This window comes from Hemicordylus capensis, chromosome 1 (genome assembly GCF_027244095.1).
Source record: "Hemicordylus capensis ecotype Gifberg chromosome 1, rHemCap1.1.pri, whole genome shotgun sequence".
Classification (NCBI taxonomy): domain Eukaryota; kingdom Metazoa; phylum Chordata; class Lepidosauria; order Squamata; family Cordylidae; genus Hemicordylus; species Hemicordylus capensis.
Window position 1 is genome coordinate 117,486,893 of NC_069657.1, and position 18,963 is coordinate 117,505,855.

General features: G+C 44.3%; 1 protein-coding gene across 1 annotated transcript in view; it reads left to right on the forward strand.

Annotated features, from left to right (window-relative positions):
• IRAG1 (inositol 1,4,5-triphosphate receptor associated 1) overlaps positions 1-18,963 on the forward strand; it is a 170,976-nt gene that overhangs the window by 109,788 nt on the left and 42,225 nt on the right. The window contains exons 17-21 of the mRNA XM_053252238.1: positions 6,894-6,964; positions 11,498-11,671; positions 13,131-13,208; positions 14,185-14,225; positions 15,115-15,717. Of these exons, the coding sequence (XP_053108213.1) occupies positions 6,894-6,964; positions 11,498-11,671; positions 13,131-13,208; positions 14,185-14,225; positions 15,115-15,717 (967 nt within the window). The remainder of the gene's footprint in view (positions 1-6,893; positions 6,965-11,497; positions 11,672-13,130; positions 13,209-14,184; positions 14,226-15,114; positions 15,718-18,963) is intronic.

Genomic DNA, 18,963 nt, shown 5'->3' on the forward strand with positions numbered 1-18,963 from the left:
GGGCGGTTTACAACAGGATAAAAACAATTAAAACCAAAACTATAAAAACAGAAAAAACCAATTAAACATTCAAACAACTAAAAACCCTGCAAAACCAGGGCAACCATTTAAAACAATTAACAGTAGTTTAAAAACCCTGGAAGGCCAGTCCAAACAGATAGGTTTTAAGAGCTCTCCTTAAGTACAGTAATGATCTCAAATTACAGATTTCTGCCGGGAGCGCATTCCATAGCCCAGGAGCAGCTACAGAGAAGGTCTGCCTCTGAGTTGCCACCAGACGAACTGGTGGTAACTGGAGATGGACCTCCTCAGATTACCTTAACGTGTGGTGGGGATCATGCAGAAGAAGGCGCTCTCTAAGAGTCGTTCAGGGCTTTAAAGGTAATAACCAGCACTTTGTATATTGCCCAGAAACATATTGGCAGCCAGTGTAACTGTTTCAAGCAGGGGTGTAACTACCATTAGGCAAGGGGAGGTGGCTGCCTGGGGGCCCCCATGCCTCGAGGGGCCCCCCAGAGGCAAGTCACATGACTATATATTGTGAAGTGTGTGTGTGTGTGTGTGTGTGTGTATCATTGAGGGGCCCATTTTGAAGTTTTGTCTCTGGGCCCACTCCAGCCTTGTTACGCCCCTGGTTTCAAGACAGGCATAATATGGTCTCTCCGGGTTGCCCCAGAGACCAATCTGTCTGCCGCATTCTGAAGTTTCCAAACTACATACAAAGGCAGCCCCACGTAGAGCTTAGATATAAATCAGGCTACATTCTAACACGCAATGAAAAACCTAGATTCTGTGTGAAGTGCTCCCTGATAGCTCACAGGAACTTTGGGGTAAATTTGGCAGGGAGTTCAGGGTAAATATGTGAATGCGAGATGTGAACTAAAAGACGGGTGTGAAAAACTTCCAGGTGAAGACCAGGGTTAAGGCTATATCTTTTTGGCTCAAGCTCCACAAAGCTGGGAAATTGGAGCCTAAGCTAGTGCCTTTACCAGCATGCCACATGGTTAGTAATGATGTTATACAATGAAGTGCTTCATACGACACATGCGAAGCACCAGGAGGGTTTGTGTGGGGAGATCAGGCGTAGCCCGCTCTCCCTGCACACGAGTAGCCTCCAAGCCCTGGGCGGCCAGATTGGCCACCCACACACTGGCGGCTCTGTCACGGAGCCAGTGGGGGCTGGGGGGATTGGGGGCTGCCCAGCCCCCGGAAGTTCCATTCTGGAGAGACTCCCCAAGTCCAAAAGACTGGCTGCAGCCTCCCGGTTGAGGATCTACTCATGTGTCACCGTTTGCTCGTTCCATTAACCTCGTTTAAGTGGAGGGGGAATTAGGCGGGCTAGCTGCCTTGGAACCACTGGGCTTGCCCGTGAGCCCGGTGGTTCCCACGATCAGTAGAAAGCGGGCTAGGCTCCCTTAGCCCATTTTCTACTGATAGTGGGAATGGCTTTAGTGTCTCAAGTTGTGCTCGCTTCCAAATTGCCCTTCATGCACCCACACTTTTCCTTGGTCTTTGAGGCCCAAATAAAGATGAGGAGGATGGAGTACCTTGTACCAGCAAAGATGTCCTACATTGTCTTGGTCCTGTACAACCTTCTGAAGCATTTGTGCCATAATGGGCTTCCCTGTATTGTTAAAAGAATTACTGAAGTTCCAGGTCCAGAGTATGAAACCTGAACTCTCACATCATTCAGCACAGGAGCTTCCAGGCTTGAGTGAGGCACTCAGCTCCCTTGAGCACCAGGGCAAGCCTCCCCGCTTGGGGCATTGTTGAGGAGCATTGTTGACTCTGTTGAGGAGCAGGTGAGGGACTGTGGCCAGGGAGGTGGAGTGGGTGTGGTCTACAAGAATAATATCTCCCTTACCAGGATCTCTGTTAGAGTGTCAGACCGTATCGAATGTGTATACTTAGGTTTGGGGACTATGGATAGACTGGGGCTTCTGTTGGTGTACTGATCGCCCCACTGCTCAACGGAGTCCCTAACTGAGCTGATGGACTTAGTCTTGGGCTTGGTGTTGGAGTCCCCCCGGCTTGTGGTGCTGGGGGACTTCAATGTTCATTTCAGGACCAATTTGTCCAGGGCGGCTCAGGAGTTCATAGCGGCCATGACGACTGTGGGCCTATCTCAGATGGTCTCAGGACCGATGCACATTGCAGATCACGTGCTTGATTTGGTCTTTCACTCTGATCAGGGTGGTGTTCCGTGGGTGGGGACTCCTGTGATTTCCCCATTGTCATGAATGGACCACCATCTGGTTAAGATTGGATTCACAGTCACACCCACCTTCACAGGGGCGAGGGACCTATTAGGATGGCCTGCCTGAGAAGGTTATTGGATCCCATAGGATTTCAAGAAGCCTTGGAAGGATTCAGTGTTGGCTCTGCCGGCAATCCTGTTGATGCCCTGGTGGAGAATTGGAACAGCAAATTCACCAGGGCGGTAGACATGATCGCTCCTAAGCATCCTCTCTGACCCGCATCAAAACTGGCCCCTTGGTATACGGAAGAACTATGGGGGCTGAAGCAGCGAGGTAGATGACTGGAGTGCAGGTGGAGAAAGACTCGGCTGGAACCCAACAGATTGCAAAATAGAGCTCATTTAAAGACTTATGCTCAGGTGATACGTGCGGCAAAGAAGTGATTCTTTTCTGCCCGTATTGCATCTGCAAGTTCACATCTGGCGGAGTTGTTCAGGGTTGTGAGAGGGCTAGTATGTGCCCCTTCTCCCTTGAATCAGAATTTGGAACCATCGATTACCCGCTGTGATGTGTTTAATGAATTCTTTGTGGGGAAAATCCCTTGGGCTGTATTCGGGCTGACTTAGGCACTGCTCTGCAGTGGTTCGACTCCTACCTCTCGGGCAGGTTCCAAATGGTGGCCCTTGGAGACTGTTGTTCTTCAAAATCTGAACTTCTGTATGGTGTCCCTCAGGGTTCTGTATTGTCTCTGATGTTGTTTAACAACTACATGAAACCGCTGGGAGAGATCATCAGGAGATTTGATGCAGGGTGCTATCAGTATTCCGATGACACCCAAATCTATTTCTCCATGTCAGCATCATCGGGAGAGGGCATAACCTCCCTAAATGCCTGCCTGGAGTCGGTAATGGGCTGGATGAGGGATAACAAACTGAGACTGGATCCAGATAAGACAGAGGTACTCATTGTGTGGGTCGGAATTCAAGAGACGAGTTTGATCTGCCAGTTCTGGATGGGGTCACACTTCCCCAGAAGGAACAGGTACGCTGTCTGGGGGTGCTTCTGGATCCAAGTCTCTCCTTGGTGTCCCAGGTTGAGGAGGTGGCCAGAAGTGCATTCTATTAGCTTCGGCTGATACACCAGCTGCATCTGTTTCTTGAGGTAGACAACCTCAAAACAGTGGTACATCTGCTGGTAACCTCCAGACTGGATTACTGCAATGCACTCTATGTGGGGCTGCCCTTGTACATAGTCCGGAAACTACAGTTGGTCCAGAATGCGGCAGCCAGGATGGTCTCAAGGTCATCTAGGAGAGACCATATTACTCCCGTCTTGAAAAAGTTACACTGGCTGACGATATGTTTCCAGGCACAATACAAGGTGTTGGTCATAACCTATAAAGCCCTAAACAGTTTGGGTCCTGAGTATTTAAGAGAACGTCTTCTTTGTCATGAACTCCACTGCCCATTGAGATCATCAGGAGAGGTCCGTCTGCATTTGCCACTGGCTCGCCTGGCGTCTACTCAGGAACGGGCCTTCTCCATTGCTGCCCCGAGGCTTTGGGATGCTCTCCCTAGTGAAATAAGAGCCTCCCCATCTCTGACAACTTTTAAAAACTCTTTAAAGACACTTCTGTTCACCCAGGCTTTTAACTGATATTGTTTTGGTTGTTTTGTTGTTTTTAGAATATTGTTTTAAAATTTTAAATTGTGTTTTAAATTTCTTGTTTTTCAATTTCTTGTTTTTGTTTTTAATTAATGTTTTACTTTTGTTTTATCTTGTTGTAAACTGCCCAGAGACTTAAGTTTTGGGCAGTATAAAAATATGTTAAATAAATAAACATCCTCCTTCTCATTTTCCCCTCCAGTGCTTTGTGTGCCAGCCACCAGGGCTTTAAAAAGAAGAACCAATAGGGACCATGGACTATAGATGGGAGTCTTACAGTTGTCATCGTGATATACTCCAGTATCATGGAGGTGCACACAGTATGTTGGGAAGTGTAATCCTTCCCAGCACCTACCCTAGAGACCTCAAGGGGGAAGATCTGTACTTCCCAGTGCTCCGTGTGAGATTAGCACAAAATAGCTCTCACATCAGAGATTTCTTGCCAAACTGTCCCCCATTGGAAAAATAGTCAACACCACTGCCCTATGGTGTTTTCCACTGAAAAAACAAAGTAGTATAGGAGTTAGAAGTTAAAGAGCTGGGAATGCTTTAATAGGCTTTTGTAAACAGGGAGTAAATAGGCTAAATTTCACTGAGATTACCTTGGGGTTTTTCATAAAGTAGGTGTTGTGGCCCAGCCCATAGAAGTTAACAGGATCTTCTTATCACAAAAGTCAAGTTCAGTTTTTCTGCACAGGGCGGGTGGGCAGCAGGACTCTGAGATAATTTGGAAGCCTGAGAGGACACTCTCTGCCTGACAGTTTATTGATGGAGAGAATTGGAGGAGTGGGGGAAAGGGATGCTGTCAATCTGGGCAAGCTTACTCAGTAAACCTTTCTGAACAGAGAGGGATTTGGGCTAATATATCCTATATCTTTTTCTTTGTACATAGGCAGTAAATAGGCCTGTTTCATATATTTTCAGATTCATTCCGTAGACCCCCCAAACTGCCACTGCTTTCCCTCGCAGTGGTCTAACTACCCGCTTGGCTTTCTGCACCTGTCTAGGGTTGTCATATTCTGGCTCTCCAAATCTGGGCACCCTAATTTGCATATGTAAATTTACTTGCAAATAATTCACATATTATGCAAACTAACAGATGTACTTTCCAGTTGACTTGTATTTTCTCTGGATATCTACCAATAATAGTTGGGGAAGATCTCTTTACCTGACCATTTTCCTGAGCATTAAACACCCAGAACTTCTATCCCAACACTTCATAATATAGAAATTCAACTTTTAACATTGTCTAATGAGCTGTGTGTAGTGCTTTCATAGATTCCTCACCAACTGCAGACTACCATCCCACTCCATTTCCCAATACCTGAATACGCTATTTATTGGTGAATCAATACGCTATTCTTTTGGTGAAGGTGAAGATCATTAAAACTCATGCTGAGGAACAGTGCTGACTCTGAGTGCATTTTCATTGCCACTAAATTCTACAATTGACCCTTCAAAACTGGCCCTAAGGTTTCATGTTTAAGCCTTGTCACAGTCACCATTTATATCCTGAGATAAATACATAAAATATAACACCAAAATGACTATAGGCTTTAAAAAGAGCAGGGGGCAAGGAGAATTCATGGTGGCTTAACGCAAAATTTAACAAGTTGTTCTGTAAGAACTAATCAGCCTACTTTCCTTTCTCTGTCTCTAGATCTGGACTAAATTTGGTACAAATCGAGGTCCACAAGTTAGATCTCTAAGCAATCCGGGTGACATGCTTAAAATCCGGGTACTATCCGGAAAATCAAGGAATATGGCAACCATACACCTGCCTGTTCCATGTCTCCCTCCCTGCCCCCGTCCCTGTAGATTTCATATTCCTTAACTAATTGAATAGGCATTGGACATACAATAGAATCTACTCGCTGGTTTATCTTGCTGCTGTCAGAGAACTGGCAAATGTGTCAGCATTCTAGCTTCATTATCAGATTGGTCATGCTCTGTATAACTTTGCCAGCACATGCTACCCATAAACTTTACTCGGACAGGAAAATCTTAATAACTTTGACCATTGCTTTAAACTTCACCAAACCACTAAAAGGCACTCTTCCTAGACAAACCAGAATGCATCAGTCATTTTCACCAAAATTCAAAAGAACTAGATGATACAGCTGGTAAAAGTTTGGACAAAAGTGGCTCAATTTGTCAGTTTTCAACACTTTTTAACCTGCTGTAGCTGTTGCAATTTTTATTATATCTCCTTGAAATTAGGCACATTTGTAGACCTCATCAAGTAGATCACACGTGCCAAGATTCAAATTATTAGCTCAACAGCTGTCATATTTATAAGCAATAGAATTTTGAGGTTTATATTGGTGGAACGTTTTTGGGTATTTTGCTGCTTGCCTTAACTAAAAAGGCACTCCTGTGCCCCTTTAATTATGATTTTCAAAAATAACAGTTTAAATCCTTGGGTTTAAAGTAGAAATCCATGAATGTTTGCAGGATTTGGCGCTATATCCCTGTCATATTTGGTCAGAGGAAAAACTCTGTAATCTTCCTAATAAAGATTTCCGTGTAGGAATGTCTGACAATTACCTTTTAAAAAAAAAAGGTGCTGTGATCACATTTCATCTGCTAGTATTCTCTCATAAGCAATAATATCTCATCTGTTAAACACCCCTTCCTGCACACACCCTCCCCTGCATTAGTGTTATGAAAGAAACAAGTGGTTAAGAACTCCATCTTTCCCTTGTAATATTTATTTTCTGCACTAAGCTTCCATGTATAGTCCTGATCTACTCCATAAGAAATGACCAAACTCAGGGGTATCCCTTAATACAACTAAGCAAAAGTCCAGGAAGCTTTCTTCAACTCATTTCCCCCCACATTCCAATTAGCTTCTTCTTTTTGAAATGAATAGTGGTTTTTGTATGTGAAACAATAATGTGCACATCATCTGAACCTGCATACATGTCTGGATCATTTCTTAGTAATCTAGTGCAAAGAGCAACTTGGAATGGCATTTTTTCCTCTTTGCAATCTCAAAATAAAATAAATATTAACACTTTTTTTCTCCAGACCTGTTAGTCCTAATCTGCGGCATTCTAACAGACATGCTAGGACGTCAGCTAGCTCGCTGACCTCTGTAGGTAAGAAACACATTTTTAAAAGTTTTTAATATGACCCTTTAAAAAAAGTATATGTACAAATATAGCAAGAGAATTTCATATGCCACTTAATGAAACTTCATTGATTTGCATGAGGTTGATGACTGTATCTGTTCTGGATATTGAGTATAGATTCTCAACATACCTGGTCAGACCATTGGTCCATCTAGCTCAGTATTGTCTACATTGACTGGCAGCAGCTTCTCCAAGGTTTCAGGCAGGAGTCTTTCCCATCCCTACCTGAAGATGCCAGGGATTGAACCTGAGACCTTCTGCATGCAAAGCAGGTGCTCTACCACCAAGCTATGGCCACATTCTCAAAGGTGGCATACATGGGTCTCTGATCCAGGCACTGACCACACCAAGACCTGTTTAGCTTCAGCGAGGTGCCCACATTGTGTGTCCTTAGACCATATTCTGGGACCCATGTAGTATTATGGAATAAAAGTTTAAGCTGGTACCCTGAGACATCTGTGATATTCTGTACTCACTAAAGGAAGGAAACAGTAGAAAGCCCATAAAGGAAACAGTGGGATGTCCATCTTATTCATCTGTTTAATTTTGTTTCTGAGAGTTAACCTACATGTTACGATCCTGTGCTCACTAAAGGAAGGAAGCAGTGGAATGCCCATTTCATTCATTTATTTCATTTCTTTTCATTTACATGTTTTGAATAGCTTGCATTCAGAACAGAACTACATGTTACGATAACTGCATTATTAGGAGGTGCATTTAAGACCAGAACCATCTCTTCTTCAACAAAAAGTAGCCACAGAGGGGCACAATTCAGATCAGTACTGTAGGAACTTTCTCCTCTGTTGTTTTTCTACAAAAAATTGCCTGCAAAAGCTGGGGAAAGAGTTGACCCATTCCATATGCTCTAGGCTTGATCTGGACCATTGTCTCCCTACCCCTTACTGCCATGGCTGCTTTTTGTTAAAGAAGAGATGTTTCCAGTCTTAAGTATGCCATTTAATAAAACATTATCATAATGTGTGGTTCTGCTGTGAGTTTAGAATGTATTCTAATGTGTAGTTTTGCTGAAAGTTTACAATAGTCAAACTTTGTAAAAATAATTGAATAATACAGGAAAATGAATGATTAAGCTGTGCATTTCAGGCTGCCACGTGACATCCTAGTGAGCACAGGATGCACCAGTGCCATCCTTCACTTTTATGTGAGGAGCTGTTGCCAGCAATACTTGTCTGTTGGCTCCCAGGAGCCCCCTTGTTTGTGTTTGAATCTCCAGTCTTGGAGATGTCACTCTGTATATGCTCAGGAGCCTCACAATATCATGAACTCTCCATTTATAGCACATGGGGACAGGTCACTTAGTGACAGTGGGCCAGTCACCCCTAGATTTGGCTCCTAACAAGCAAATTGGAAAGGGGAGCAGATGCACGCCCTCCCTATGCTGGGATATTCTAAGTAGACCCCAGAAGTTAACTAAAAGCAGGTTAACTCTCTTTCAAGGCCACTCTGCCCTCCAAGTGAACTGCCTCCCCTCCTCTCCTTTCACAAAAAGGATAGCAGCCCGCTAATGTGCCAATTAGCTCAGCAAGAACACAGATAAGGCTTGCGAAAGTAAATCTCCCCCCTTACAAAAGAGGTTGAGTCAGTGATATGGACCTAGAGATGCACACATTAAAAGTACTGATTGGATTACTGGACCTTTCCGTCTATGCAGATTTCCCTTCTTGTGTCTATGCACTCTGTTTTCATGACAAAAGCCTTGGCATACCTTGGCAATTCCCACATTGTTGTACTCGGGAAGAAAGATCAGCAACAATGGAATCCTTGCTGGTTCCGCCCAACATACCTGTCCAACAAAAAAGGCCTCTTATAATGTGCCTTGAGGATATCTATTTAGGTATACGAAGTCCCAATTACATGATCCAGTGTGCTCCTTGTGATCTTCGTGCTTTCTATGCACCAGTTACCTTGGAGTTACCATCAACTTTTTGGGCGATTTACTGTCCACGTACCATCATGCAAGTCTGTGTTCAGTACTTTATGCCATTCTCCAGATCAGTTTTCTTGCCCAACCTAATCTGCCCAGTCTTTCTTGCTAACATAGGAAGCTGGTTCCATGGAGGAAGTACCCTCCTGGATTCACCTTCACCAACTAATCCCTCCAACCTTCTTGCATCTGCCTTGGCCTGAGCTGACCTGAGGAATGAAGTTCATTGGTTGCTCCCAGTGTCCTTTGCCCAAACCAGGTGATATGAGTGTTTGCCCCTAACTGGGCACAAAATCTATTACTTTCCCCCTTTCTTAAATCCAACCTCCTCCTTCTCTAAAAAGCCTCTTTCTCTTGCCTGCCTGGGTACTTACACAATTAGGACTCTAAGCTAAAATGCCTCATTGCAGTTAAACGTATTTTTGATAGTAATATTGCTTTAACCATTTGAAACTCAAATCTTGTCTCAGTCCAGTCATTTCCTGAGTCCACAACTTTGTGCAAATTAAAACTAAAGTGAAACTGTTCCTTTCCGAGCTAATTTTGCCCATGCAAGCCCAAAGGTAGATTTGGGGGTATTCACCAATCACCCCAGAGCAGTTTCACTAACAAGGCACTCTAAAGGACAAAGCTGCTTCCTTTTGCCCTATTAGCCTGGTGTGGAATACTACTTTAGTTCCATCTGTTCAAATTCACAGCCAATGGGGTCATTCACATGACTTACCGGGTGGGTGGGAGGGGGCGGGAGGCTTCCCAAAACTTTGTCTTCCCCCCAGACAATCCTTCGTTGCTTGGTGGAAATGTGCTCCACACTCCCACATGATCAGCCCTGCTCCATGCAGTGTGATCTGAGATTGGGACTTGTCCTTGCCTCCATGAAGCCCACAATGCAGCACATGACATGTGGACTGCATTGGGGGATTCTCCCAAGAGATGGGTACTCTAGACACCCATCTCTGTGTGTGGCCAGGCTGGAAACAGCCCATGCTCACACATGAGCAGGTAGCCAGGGGTAAGGGAGTGCTTGCTCCCTTAACCTCTACTAACAGCTGGACTTAAAAGCCAGGCTAGGTGGTGCTGGCCTGTCGGGATTGGGCCCAATCCCGGCAGTTCTCACTTTCAGCCTAATCTGGGCTGCGCATCCCTAGCCTGGGTTAGGCTGCCCATGAGAACAACCTCAGTGTGTAGTTACAGCTAGTGGCGTTCCTAGGAAACAGGATACTTACCATAATGGGAACATTATGACAAACTGACAAATTCCACCACATTTGCAATTAATACAAACTAGTTTAACCCGCACAGAGCATCTGTGCACTAGTACTTGATTGCTCCCCTCATCCTCTGCCACAGCCCCCCTAACCTCAGAGATCTCTCCACCCTCACCTGAGCCTCATTACTGCTTCTTCTCCTCCATCCTGTTGCTTCCATCCCCCTCACCCCTCTTGGTCGCGGCTGTAGCATTGCTGGCACCTATTGGCCAAGCTGCCACCCCCTATCCCCAGAGACCTCTCTCACCTGAGCCCCGCTCCTGCTCCTCCCCACAGGAGCAGCAGCAGCAGCAGTTGACTGGGCCCTTGCTGCTGCCACCGCCATGGCAGGCCTGGGCCCGTCCCTTGCCTGCCTGCCTGCCTCCCTCCGCCAATGGCCTCAGTAACCCCAAACAGCAGCAGTGGTTGACTGGGCCCTTCCTTGCTGCTGCTGCTGCTGCTGCTGCTGCCGCCACCGCCGCCGCCTCCGCCACCACCATGGCCACTCGTTCCCCTCAGGCCACTGGCAGGCTCAAGCCCGTCCTTCCTTCTTTCTCTCTTTCTCTCTCATCCACTTGCTCTTCCCCTCTGTGTTTCTTCCCCTCACCTCTTTCTCTCTCTCTCCCCTCCCCCCCCTCCCTTCCTGAGTTAACAAATCTTGTTCATCTTGTTTCCTCATCTAATTCACACAGCGACAGCCTACTTCTCCTGAATGGGCTCTTCCTCCTTCACAACTCCTCTCTTTGCAGACCCCTGCCCACTATCCTTATATATATATATAGCTTCCTCTCCTCAGCAATCAAGAACACCTTCTGACCAGTAACAGTTGCATTCCAACTGACCTTAACCATCACAGGCTCCTCCTCCCTATCTGCATTTGGAATCCCCACTGACGAATCACCACAGTACCACAGGCTCTTCCTCCCTATCTGCATATGGAATCCCCACTGCCCAATCACCATGGTGCTTCTGCCCTTACAGGCTCTTCCTCCCTATCTCCCCACTGTCCAATCAGGTGCTTCTGCTTCTGAACTCTTGCGAGAGCTGCCACACACTGGATTAGCCACAGGTATGCCTTAGAGAATTAGATAGATATTGTTATGTGTATAACTGTGTAGCCATTGCAGACTGACCACACTTGAAGACAGGATGTAATATATAATCCACCAAAAGGGTGTCCATCACTTTAGCAGAGTGCAATTGGATAATACAGAGTGGATAACAGCCAATCCATCCAGCATGCACAGAGATGAATTACTTAAAATGAACAGTTACATTGTACAACTAGTAATATTGTCTTCTATTTAGACAATGCGGGCCATGTGATTGACCTGGTGAATGACCAGTTGCCAGACGTTAAAATATCTGATGAAGATAAAAAGAAGAATCTTGAGTTATTAGAAGAAGCAAAGAGAGTGAGTGAGAGGTTCCTCTCACGAAGAGGAAGAAAATCCAGAAGCAGCCTTTCAGAATCTCCCACAGGTACATACATGTCTTTAGATGCTTATTTTGAAATCTTGTGCAATTGGAACTTGTGGTTAGTTGATTTGCAATGTGTGTTTTGCTTCAATGAATGAATTATAACTGTTTTAACAAACAAACAAAAGTCACCATAACACATTTGTTGGTCTTTATAGTGGCATAGGACTCTGGTTATAGTCATTACAGCAGACTAATAGAGCGTCCTTTCACATCCGTGAAAGGCAACAGAGCTTAGTACTCTCTGAATATATCACCCCCACTTAACATACTGTTGTGTTGCAGCATGTTTAGAGGACTTGTGAGCAAAGGGAAATCAGGGATTTCCCAGGTGGGGAGGACTGTTCTATGTGCGACTCCTCTAGCCCTCAAAGATGCCGGAAGCTACACTCAGCAAACTTCTCCATGCTACCCAGTGACAAGGGAGAGAACAGCACAATAATACCTACTATTGGATTAACTTTAGATGCTGCCAAGCTTCTAAACTACAGAGGGTGGGATTCTGAGAAACCTGGATGGAGGTAGAATAACTATCTTTTGATCGAGAGTGGTTTTTATTACATAGTCACTTTTAATGCCTCTTTAGAAGGGAAAGCAGGTTATATATATTTAAATACATGTACTAATTGGGTTCTTGTTACCTTGTGTCATCAAAGCCTGTGCCAAATGAACTGCAGTTCAGCCTACATCATCTGCATGGATATTGCTTTGCTTCTCTTACATTGTACACTATCAAAGAACTCTGGATATGGTTGTGAATTTGGTTGTCTTGATCACTGTGAGTGGCTAACTGATGATAAGAGGAGGCTTAACAAAAGAACTTTAATGGTTCTAGGGATGTTTTCCTACTATCTGGAAATCTTTCTCCAGCCTTCAAAATGGAATACCCAACAGTATTTCAGAAGATGACACCCATCAGAGATAAAGGAAGAAGTGGTAGAGAAACCAAGCTAGTTCTACCATTTCAGATTTAGGGAATGGGAGAGACAAATGTTTAAGGTGATAAAAAGTGAAATACATTGAGATGCAGAGGTTCTCTTTGGAATCTGATGCAGGGTTAGTGGAATTGCTGGCTCTTTATCATGCCTCATGTTGGTGCAAGTGCTGATTAAAGTGGTTCAGGTGCTGTCAGCATTATTTCTTATAGAAGCAGGGGTGTGTGTGTGTGTGTGTGTGTGTGTGTGTGTGTGTGTGTGTGTGTGTGTAGTGGGGAGTCACAACTGCCTGTACTGGGAGAAATACTGTGCTTGCAGTGTTCTTTCACTGAGACGGTAGTAATGGTCTTTATGATTAATTAGTTCTTTCTCCTTTAGCTCCCTGCAATGATATCAGAAAGATATCATTCTTTCTGATATCCGTTATAGGGCTAACTCAATTCTTACTGAAGAAAAAAAAATTGGCTCACATGAAGTAACTGCTTAATGTTTATGTTGTTTGTGTGTGCTTTTTTAAACCAATGTAGCCATCTCCCCAACGCTTAGTCCCAGTGTTTCACCTGCACCATCTCGGAGCAACTCTTTCACTCTTCCAAGCCCAACAGGTAAATTAAATTACTTTCATATTGTGTAAGAACAGCTATTAAGACAGTTAGTATAAACTCTCGAAAATAAAGTGTTCTGGAAATAGGAGACTAGAAATCTCCCTTCACAAACAGCGGGGCGGGGCGGGGTGTGGGATGCAACAATACATAAACATTAGAGCCCTGCTGGGTTAGATGATAGCGCCATCAAGTCCAGCATCCTGTTTCCCACAGTGGCCAGCCATATACCCCCAGGAAGTACGAGATGACAGCAATAATCTCTAGTGGGATGCCCCACTTCTGCCCCACTTCTGTGTATTTTGCTTTTAAATGTGGAGAGTTCTTTTTAGATTTTATGGCTAATAATCCCTGATGGACCTTATTTTTCTATATATTTGTCTAATCCCCCTTTTCAAGACACCTAACCTAGAAGCTAGCATCACATATTGAGGCTATTCTCACAATCAGCAAAAATCGGGCTAGAAGAGCCTAGCCCGATTTTTGCTGATTGTGTAAACCAGGCTAGCCTGCTTTTGAAGCCCTCTCCAAAGCCCGGGTTTGCAGAGCTGCGCTGCGGCTACTCATGAGGAGACACTCAGAGGAGAGGCAATTCCAGGGGCCACGCAGCCCCCGCTTCCCCCAGCCCCCACCGGCTCCATCACAGAGCTGGCAATCGTGTGGGCGGCCGATCTGGCCGCCCAGGGCTCCCTCTGCGATCATCTGCGGGGAGAGTGGGCTATGCCACCAAACCGGGTCTCACTGATCGTGAGACCCGGCTCATTGAGTGGATGTACCCCATCAATTAAGAACACTTGTTGTTAAGCACTGATAAAAATTAGTCTAGTGTGTGTTGATCTTGTTTAGGGTTCTTGTTTTGTTCCCAGATTGCTTTATTGATGTCTGTAATAGCCCTATGACCACTCTTATTTGGGTTTAATGGCAATATATCAAATTATGTGGCAGTGGTTTCATCACCTATTTTTTTCCATTATCATAGGTTCTGATATATCCACAACTGGTTCATTGACTTCAGCACAGGTAAGTATGTGTTTAATTGTCAACACATTGACAATCAACATTGTTGATTGTTGCGTGTTACCCATACCCATTTTGCCAAGTTAATGCAATGGGGGAACACTTCTAAGGAACCAGTGACAGGGCTGGCTCAAGCTGCCCTGGGGCCTGAGATGGTGCACAGAACAAACGATTCACCACTTCCCTCCAGCTCTTCCTTCCTCAGCAGTGTTCCAGGTACACCACTCTTTCCCCCACCCTGGCAGGTCTGCCCTCTAGCCGAGCACTCTGCTCTTCTCCTTACCCTCCTCAATTTGAAAATGCCAGAGGTGGGAGGAGGAGGAAGAGAGCAGCAGTAGCAGAGGGAGAAGGGGAAAGGAGAGGCAGTGGACCTGCTTCCACCAATCCACTCCCTCCACTAATTCTCCTCCTAAGGCAATCACTTCACGGGGTGTGCAGAACTGGTTTGAATTGAACCCAGTTCACTTTGAACCAGCCCCGTTCGACTCATTCGAGCTTGAACCATACCAGCCCCCCCAAAAGGGGGCACACATCCCTAGCAATAAGCTGCTTCCATGGCAATGAGCAGTGGACAGAGGCATTTTACTACCACCCTGGTGCCTCCAAAATAATCTCCTCTAGGCAGCACCTCATTTTGTGGAAAGCTTGCTCCTGCTAGCATCCTTCCCAGTGACTATTACTGGTGTCTCCCTGGTGTTTCTCGTTTGGGACTGGCAACCATTTTCTTAGCCTTTTTAATTGTCTTTAAAATGATTTAATGTAAATTTAATGTAAACAGCTTTGTAAACAAACAATGACATGGCTAGTTTTTATAAAATGAAGTTTTTTGTGCCATTTTTTTTAAATGATCTATTATTTTACTGGTGTTATTCTTAGCATTATTGTATTTCAGAATGCCACAAATGGATTAACTGATCAAAAGCAAAATGATCAAGGAAAGGTTTCTCAGGGAAGATTGGTTCCTCATACAACTAGTTTTGAAAACCCAAAGGATAAGCTGTCTGAACAAAAGGAGAACTTTGATCCACATAAACCTATGGATAATCTGTCCAAATCCTGCACTTCAGGTACCAACACTTGCAGAATATCTCTCAATAGCAGCACTAACATCTGTGCAAATGAACTAGGAAAACTATTCACTAAAAAAACAAAAGAAAACAATTTTCCTTTCAAAGGCCATTTACAAGTACCAGGGATGGTTACACTGGACCCAAAGTCAAAGGGTTCAGCACCACTACCTAAGGATTCAAAAGTTTCTTGTAAAACTGAACTTAATACATCTGGTAGTCGCCCTCCCCTACTACGGGCTGTGTCATGGGATCATGTAGAATCTGCAAATACAGAAAAGGCATCTTTTAAAACACCATCTGAAGATGATAAAAACTTTGCCATTAGTAATAAATCCAGCAACAATGCAACTAAATCATCAGCATTCAAAGACCTCCAAATACAAGTTCAACCTGTTCGAATGCAGAAATTGACAAAGCTCAGAGAGGTGAGTGTCTATAAATTAGCAGAAGTATTAACTTTTAGACTGTGCAACTGTATGAGGTGATGAAAGATGATGTTCTAAACTGTCTGGAAAAATGAAAAATTAACAAATCGCCAAAGCCAGATGGCATCCACTTGAGAATCCTTAAAGAACTCAAATGTGAAATTGACCTCCTTGCAAAAATATATAACATATCCCTACAATCAGGTTCTGATTGAGGACTGAAAAATAGGAAAAGTAAAACCAATTTTCTAAAAGGGATCCGGGGGCGGGGGGGGGGGGTCTGGGAAATTACAGGCTGGCTAGCTTAACGTCTGTTCCAGGCAGATTGATGGAAAGCATTTTCAAGAATAAAATTGTTAAACTTATAGAAGAACAGGCACTGCTGAAGGAGAACCAGAATGGCATCTGCAAAGGTAAATCTTGCCTCACCAACCTTTTGGAGTTCTATGAAAGTGTCAACAGGTGTGAGGATAAAAGTGATCCAGTTGAAATGGTATACCTGGACTTTCAAAAAGCTTTCAACAAAGTTCCTCAACAAAGACTCTTGAGAAAACTTGGCAGTCATGGGATAAGGGGACAGGTTCATGTGTGGATTGGTAACTGGTTGAAGGACAGGAAATTGAGGGTAGGTATACATGGACACTTTTCTAAATGGAGGGAAGTAAGAAGTTGGTTCTCCCAGGGATTGGTACTGAGACCAGTGCTCTTTAACTTGTTCATAAGCGATCTTGAAGTTGGGTTAAGAAGCGACAAATAAATTTACAGATGACACCAAACTATTTAGGTAGTGAAATCCAAAAGAGATTGCGAGGAGCTTCAAAAGGATATCTCCAAACTGGGGGAGTGGTCAACAAAATGACAAATGCAGTTCAATGTGAGCAAGTGTAAGAGTGATTCATATTGGCGCAAAAAAATCCCAACTGCACTTATATGCTGATGGGGTCTAGGGATGGGCACGGACCGGTCCAGAGGCCATTGAAAAAGCCTCCGGACCGGTCCGGACCTGGGCGGTTCGGTTCGGGTGAGGGGGTAGCTTTAAGAGCAGCGGGAGGTTTTACTTACCCCTCCCGCCGCTTTCCCGCTCTGGCGCCGTAATTCTAGGAGTAATTGGGGCAGCAGGATACCTCCCTGCTGCCCCTTCCCTGCTGTTGCTGGAAAAAACTCCCAGGAGTCCTTTGCGCGCGTGCACGTCACCACTCTTAAAGCTACCCCCAACCCCAGTGCCGGACCACAGTTTGCGGTTCCATGCACACCCGTAATGGGGTCTGAACTGTCAGTGACTGACCAGGCAAGGGATCTTGGGGTCGTGGTGGACAATTCACTGAAAGTGTCAACTCAGTGTGCAGCAGCTGTGAATATGGCAGCTGTCTTTGATGTTAGAAAACTCCTTCTCCCACAGCCTCTGTTCTTAAAGCCTTTGTCAGATATTACCTTCTCTTTTAAAGTTTGTATTCTCAGTCATGAGGGCTACACACACTTTTTTTTTTTTACAATACTCTGAAACTCTACAGAGTTGCTTTAGAGACACACAGCAGTTTGTGCTGTACTGCTCTAGGTTCTGTGGCCACATTCTGTGGTAACCCTTTGTATACATTTTTAATTGGCCTATAAGTCAATTGTAATTGCTTATTCTAATTATCAAACAAGGAACACCATCACCACCACTCTTAGTCTTTAATTACAGTAAATTAGGTTAATATCCTAATGTGCTGAAATTACAGAATGTGGAGGCTGAAATGAAAGATCTAAATCCACACAATATTTTCCCTATGCAGTCAGCTTATTAAATGAATCATATTTAACATTTTAATGAATTAGAATGTACTTGTAATATGAAACTGCTTACTAGATGAGAAACACTGATGGCTTATCCCTTGCATATTGTAAAGGTAAACATAAAATGCAGTGCAGAGGTATTTCAATCTCTGATTAAGTACTTTATAAACAGGAAGGAGCTGATGAACTGTTCTGTCATCTCAAAGTAATATTTGGGAATGAAATAACCTATTTTTGGCCTCTTAGGAGTTTTCCTCACATCCAGAAAAAACAAAACCCGTTCCTTCCTGAAAATATACAGTATCAACTAATCTTATCTTAAACATTGCTTCAAGACAAGTGTTTCTGCTGTTCATGCACTTCCTTTTCTTTAGTGGCCTGTTTCTTGCTGCTTTTACACTTATCCAGGACAATGTGCACTATATCACTTTATTATCCATTAGTCTCAAGAGATGCAGAGTTGTATGACACAGATGGTTTGTGTACAGATGGTTTGGAGCAAGATTCAGGCAAAATAACAACTCTAACACAGCCTAAAGCTCACTTTATTGTGGATCAGGGACAGGGGTTTTTGTTGTTGTTCCGGATCTTGTGTTGGTAGCTAGTAATTTTACAAAAGTAATTGAGTGGGGAGGGAATATGAATCTTTATTGCAACAGAGGGAGGGAATGTTTCTGCAGCCTTCTTTCCTTTCTTCCTTCCTTCGTATAAAATTTTAAAAAGAAAGGGAAAGGGAAAGATAGATAAGATTGTAAGCAGATTGCAATGTAGCCAATTTCATCTCCAAGGTAAACTATTGACTACTAAGGATATCCCCCCACTTTTATATGTGTGCCTCTGGATGTGCATTCATCCATTCCTCTCACATCATTTAAAAAAATGTAAAACCCAATTCCAGAAATAGGGCAGGTATTACTTCCATGTAGAGGGCAGGGGAGAAGTGTGTTACTTGTTATGGGCATTGTCCAGTAGGGCCCATGAAATACACTAACACGGTAGCCATGCTGTTAAGGCTTCAAGGTGCTTTTTAGGCTTTTCCAGTGTCTTGCTTACTGCTATTTTAAAAAAATATCGGTAAGACTAATTTAACCAGAGATTGTTGTAGGACACAGAAAAAATTGCATGGTTACTTTGGAATCCATGGGGAAAGTTGTGGTATGCAAGGAAAAGGCAGTGGAGTAGAATTAGGAATATTAATAGTTTAATGAAATTGATATTACTAGCCAACCCACACAGCGCATCTGTGCGCTCTTTGGGGCTGGCTGTTCCCTTCTCCCTCCCTCCCTTCTGCCCCACACTCTTGCCTCTCTTCCCCTCCCTCCCACCCCAATCTCTCTTGCCCTCCCTCCCCCTCCCACCACTCTCTCTCACCCTCCCCTCCCGCTCACTCTTCTGCCCCAGCCTCTCCTGCCCTCCCTCCCCTCTCCCTGCTCCTCTCTCCTGCCCTGCCCCTCCCCCTGCCCCACTCCC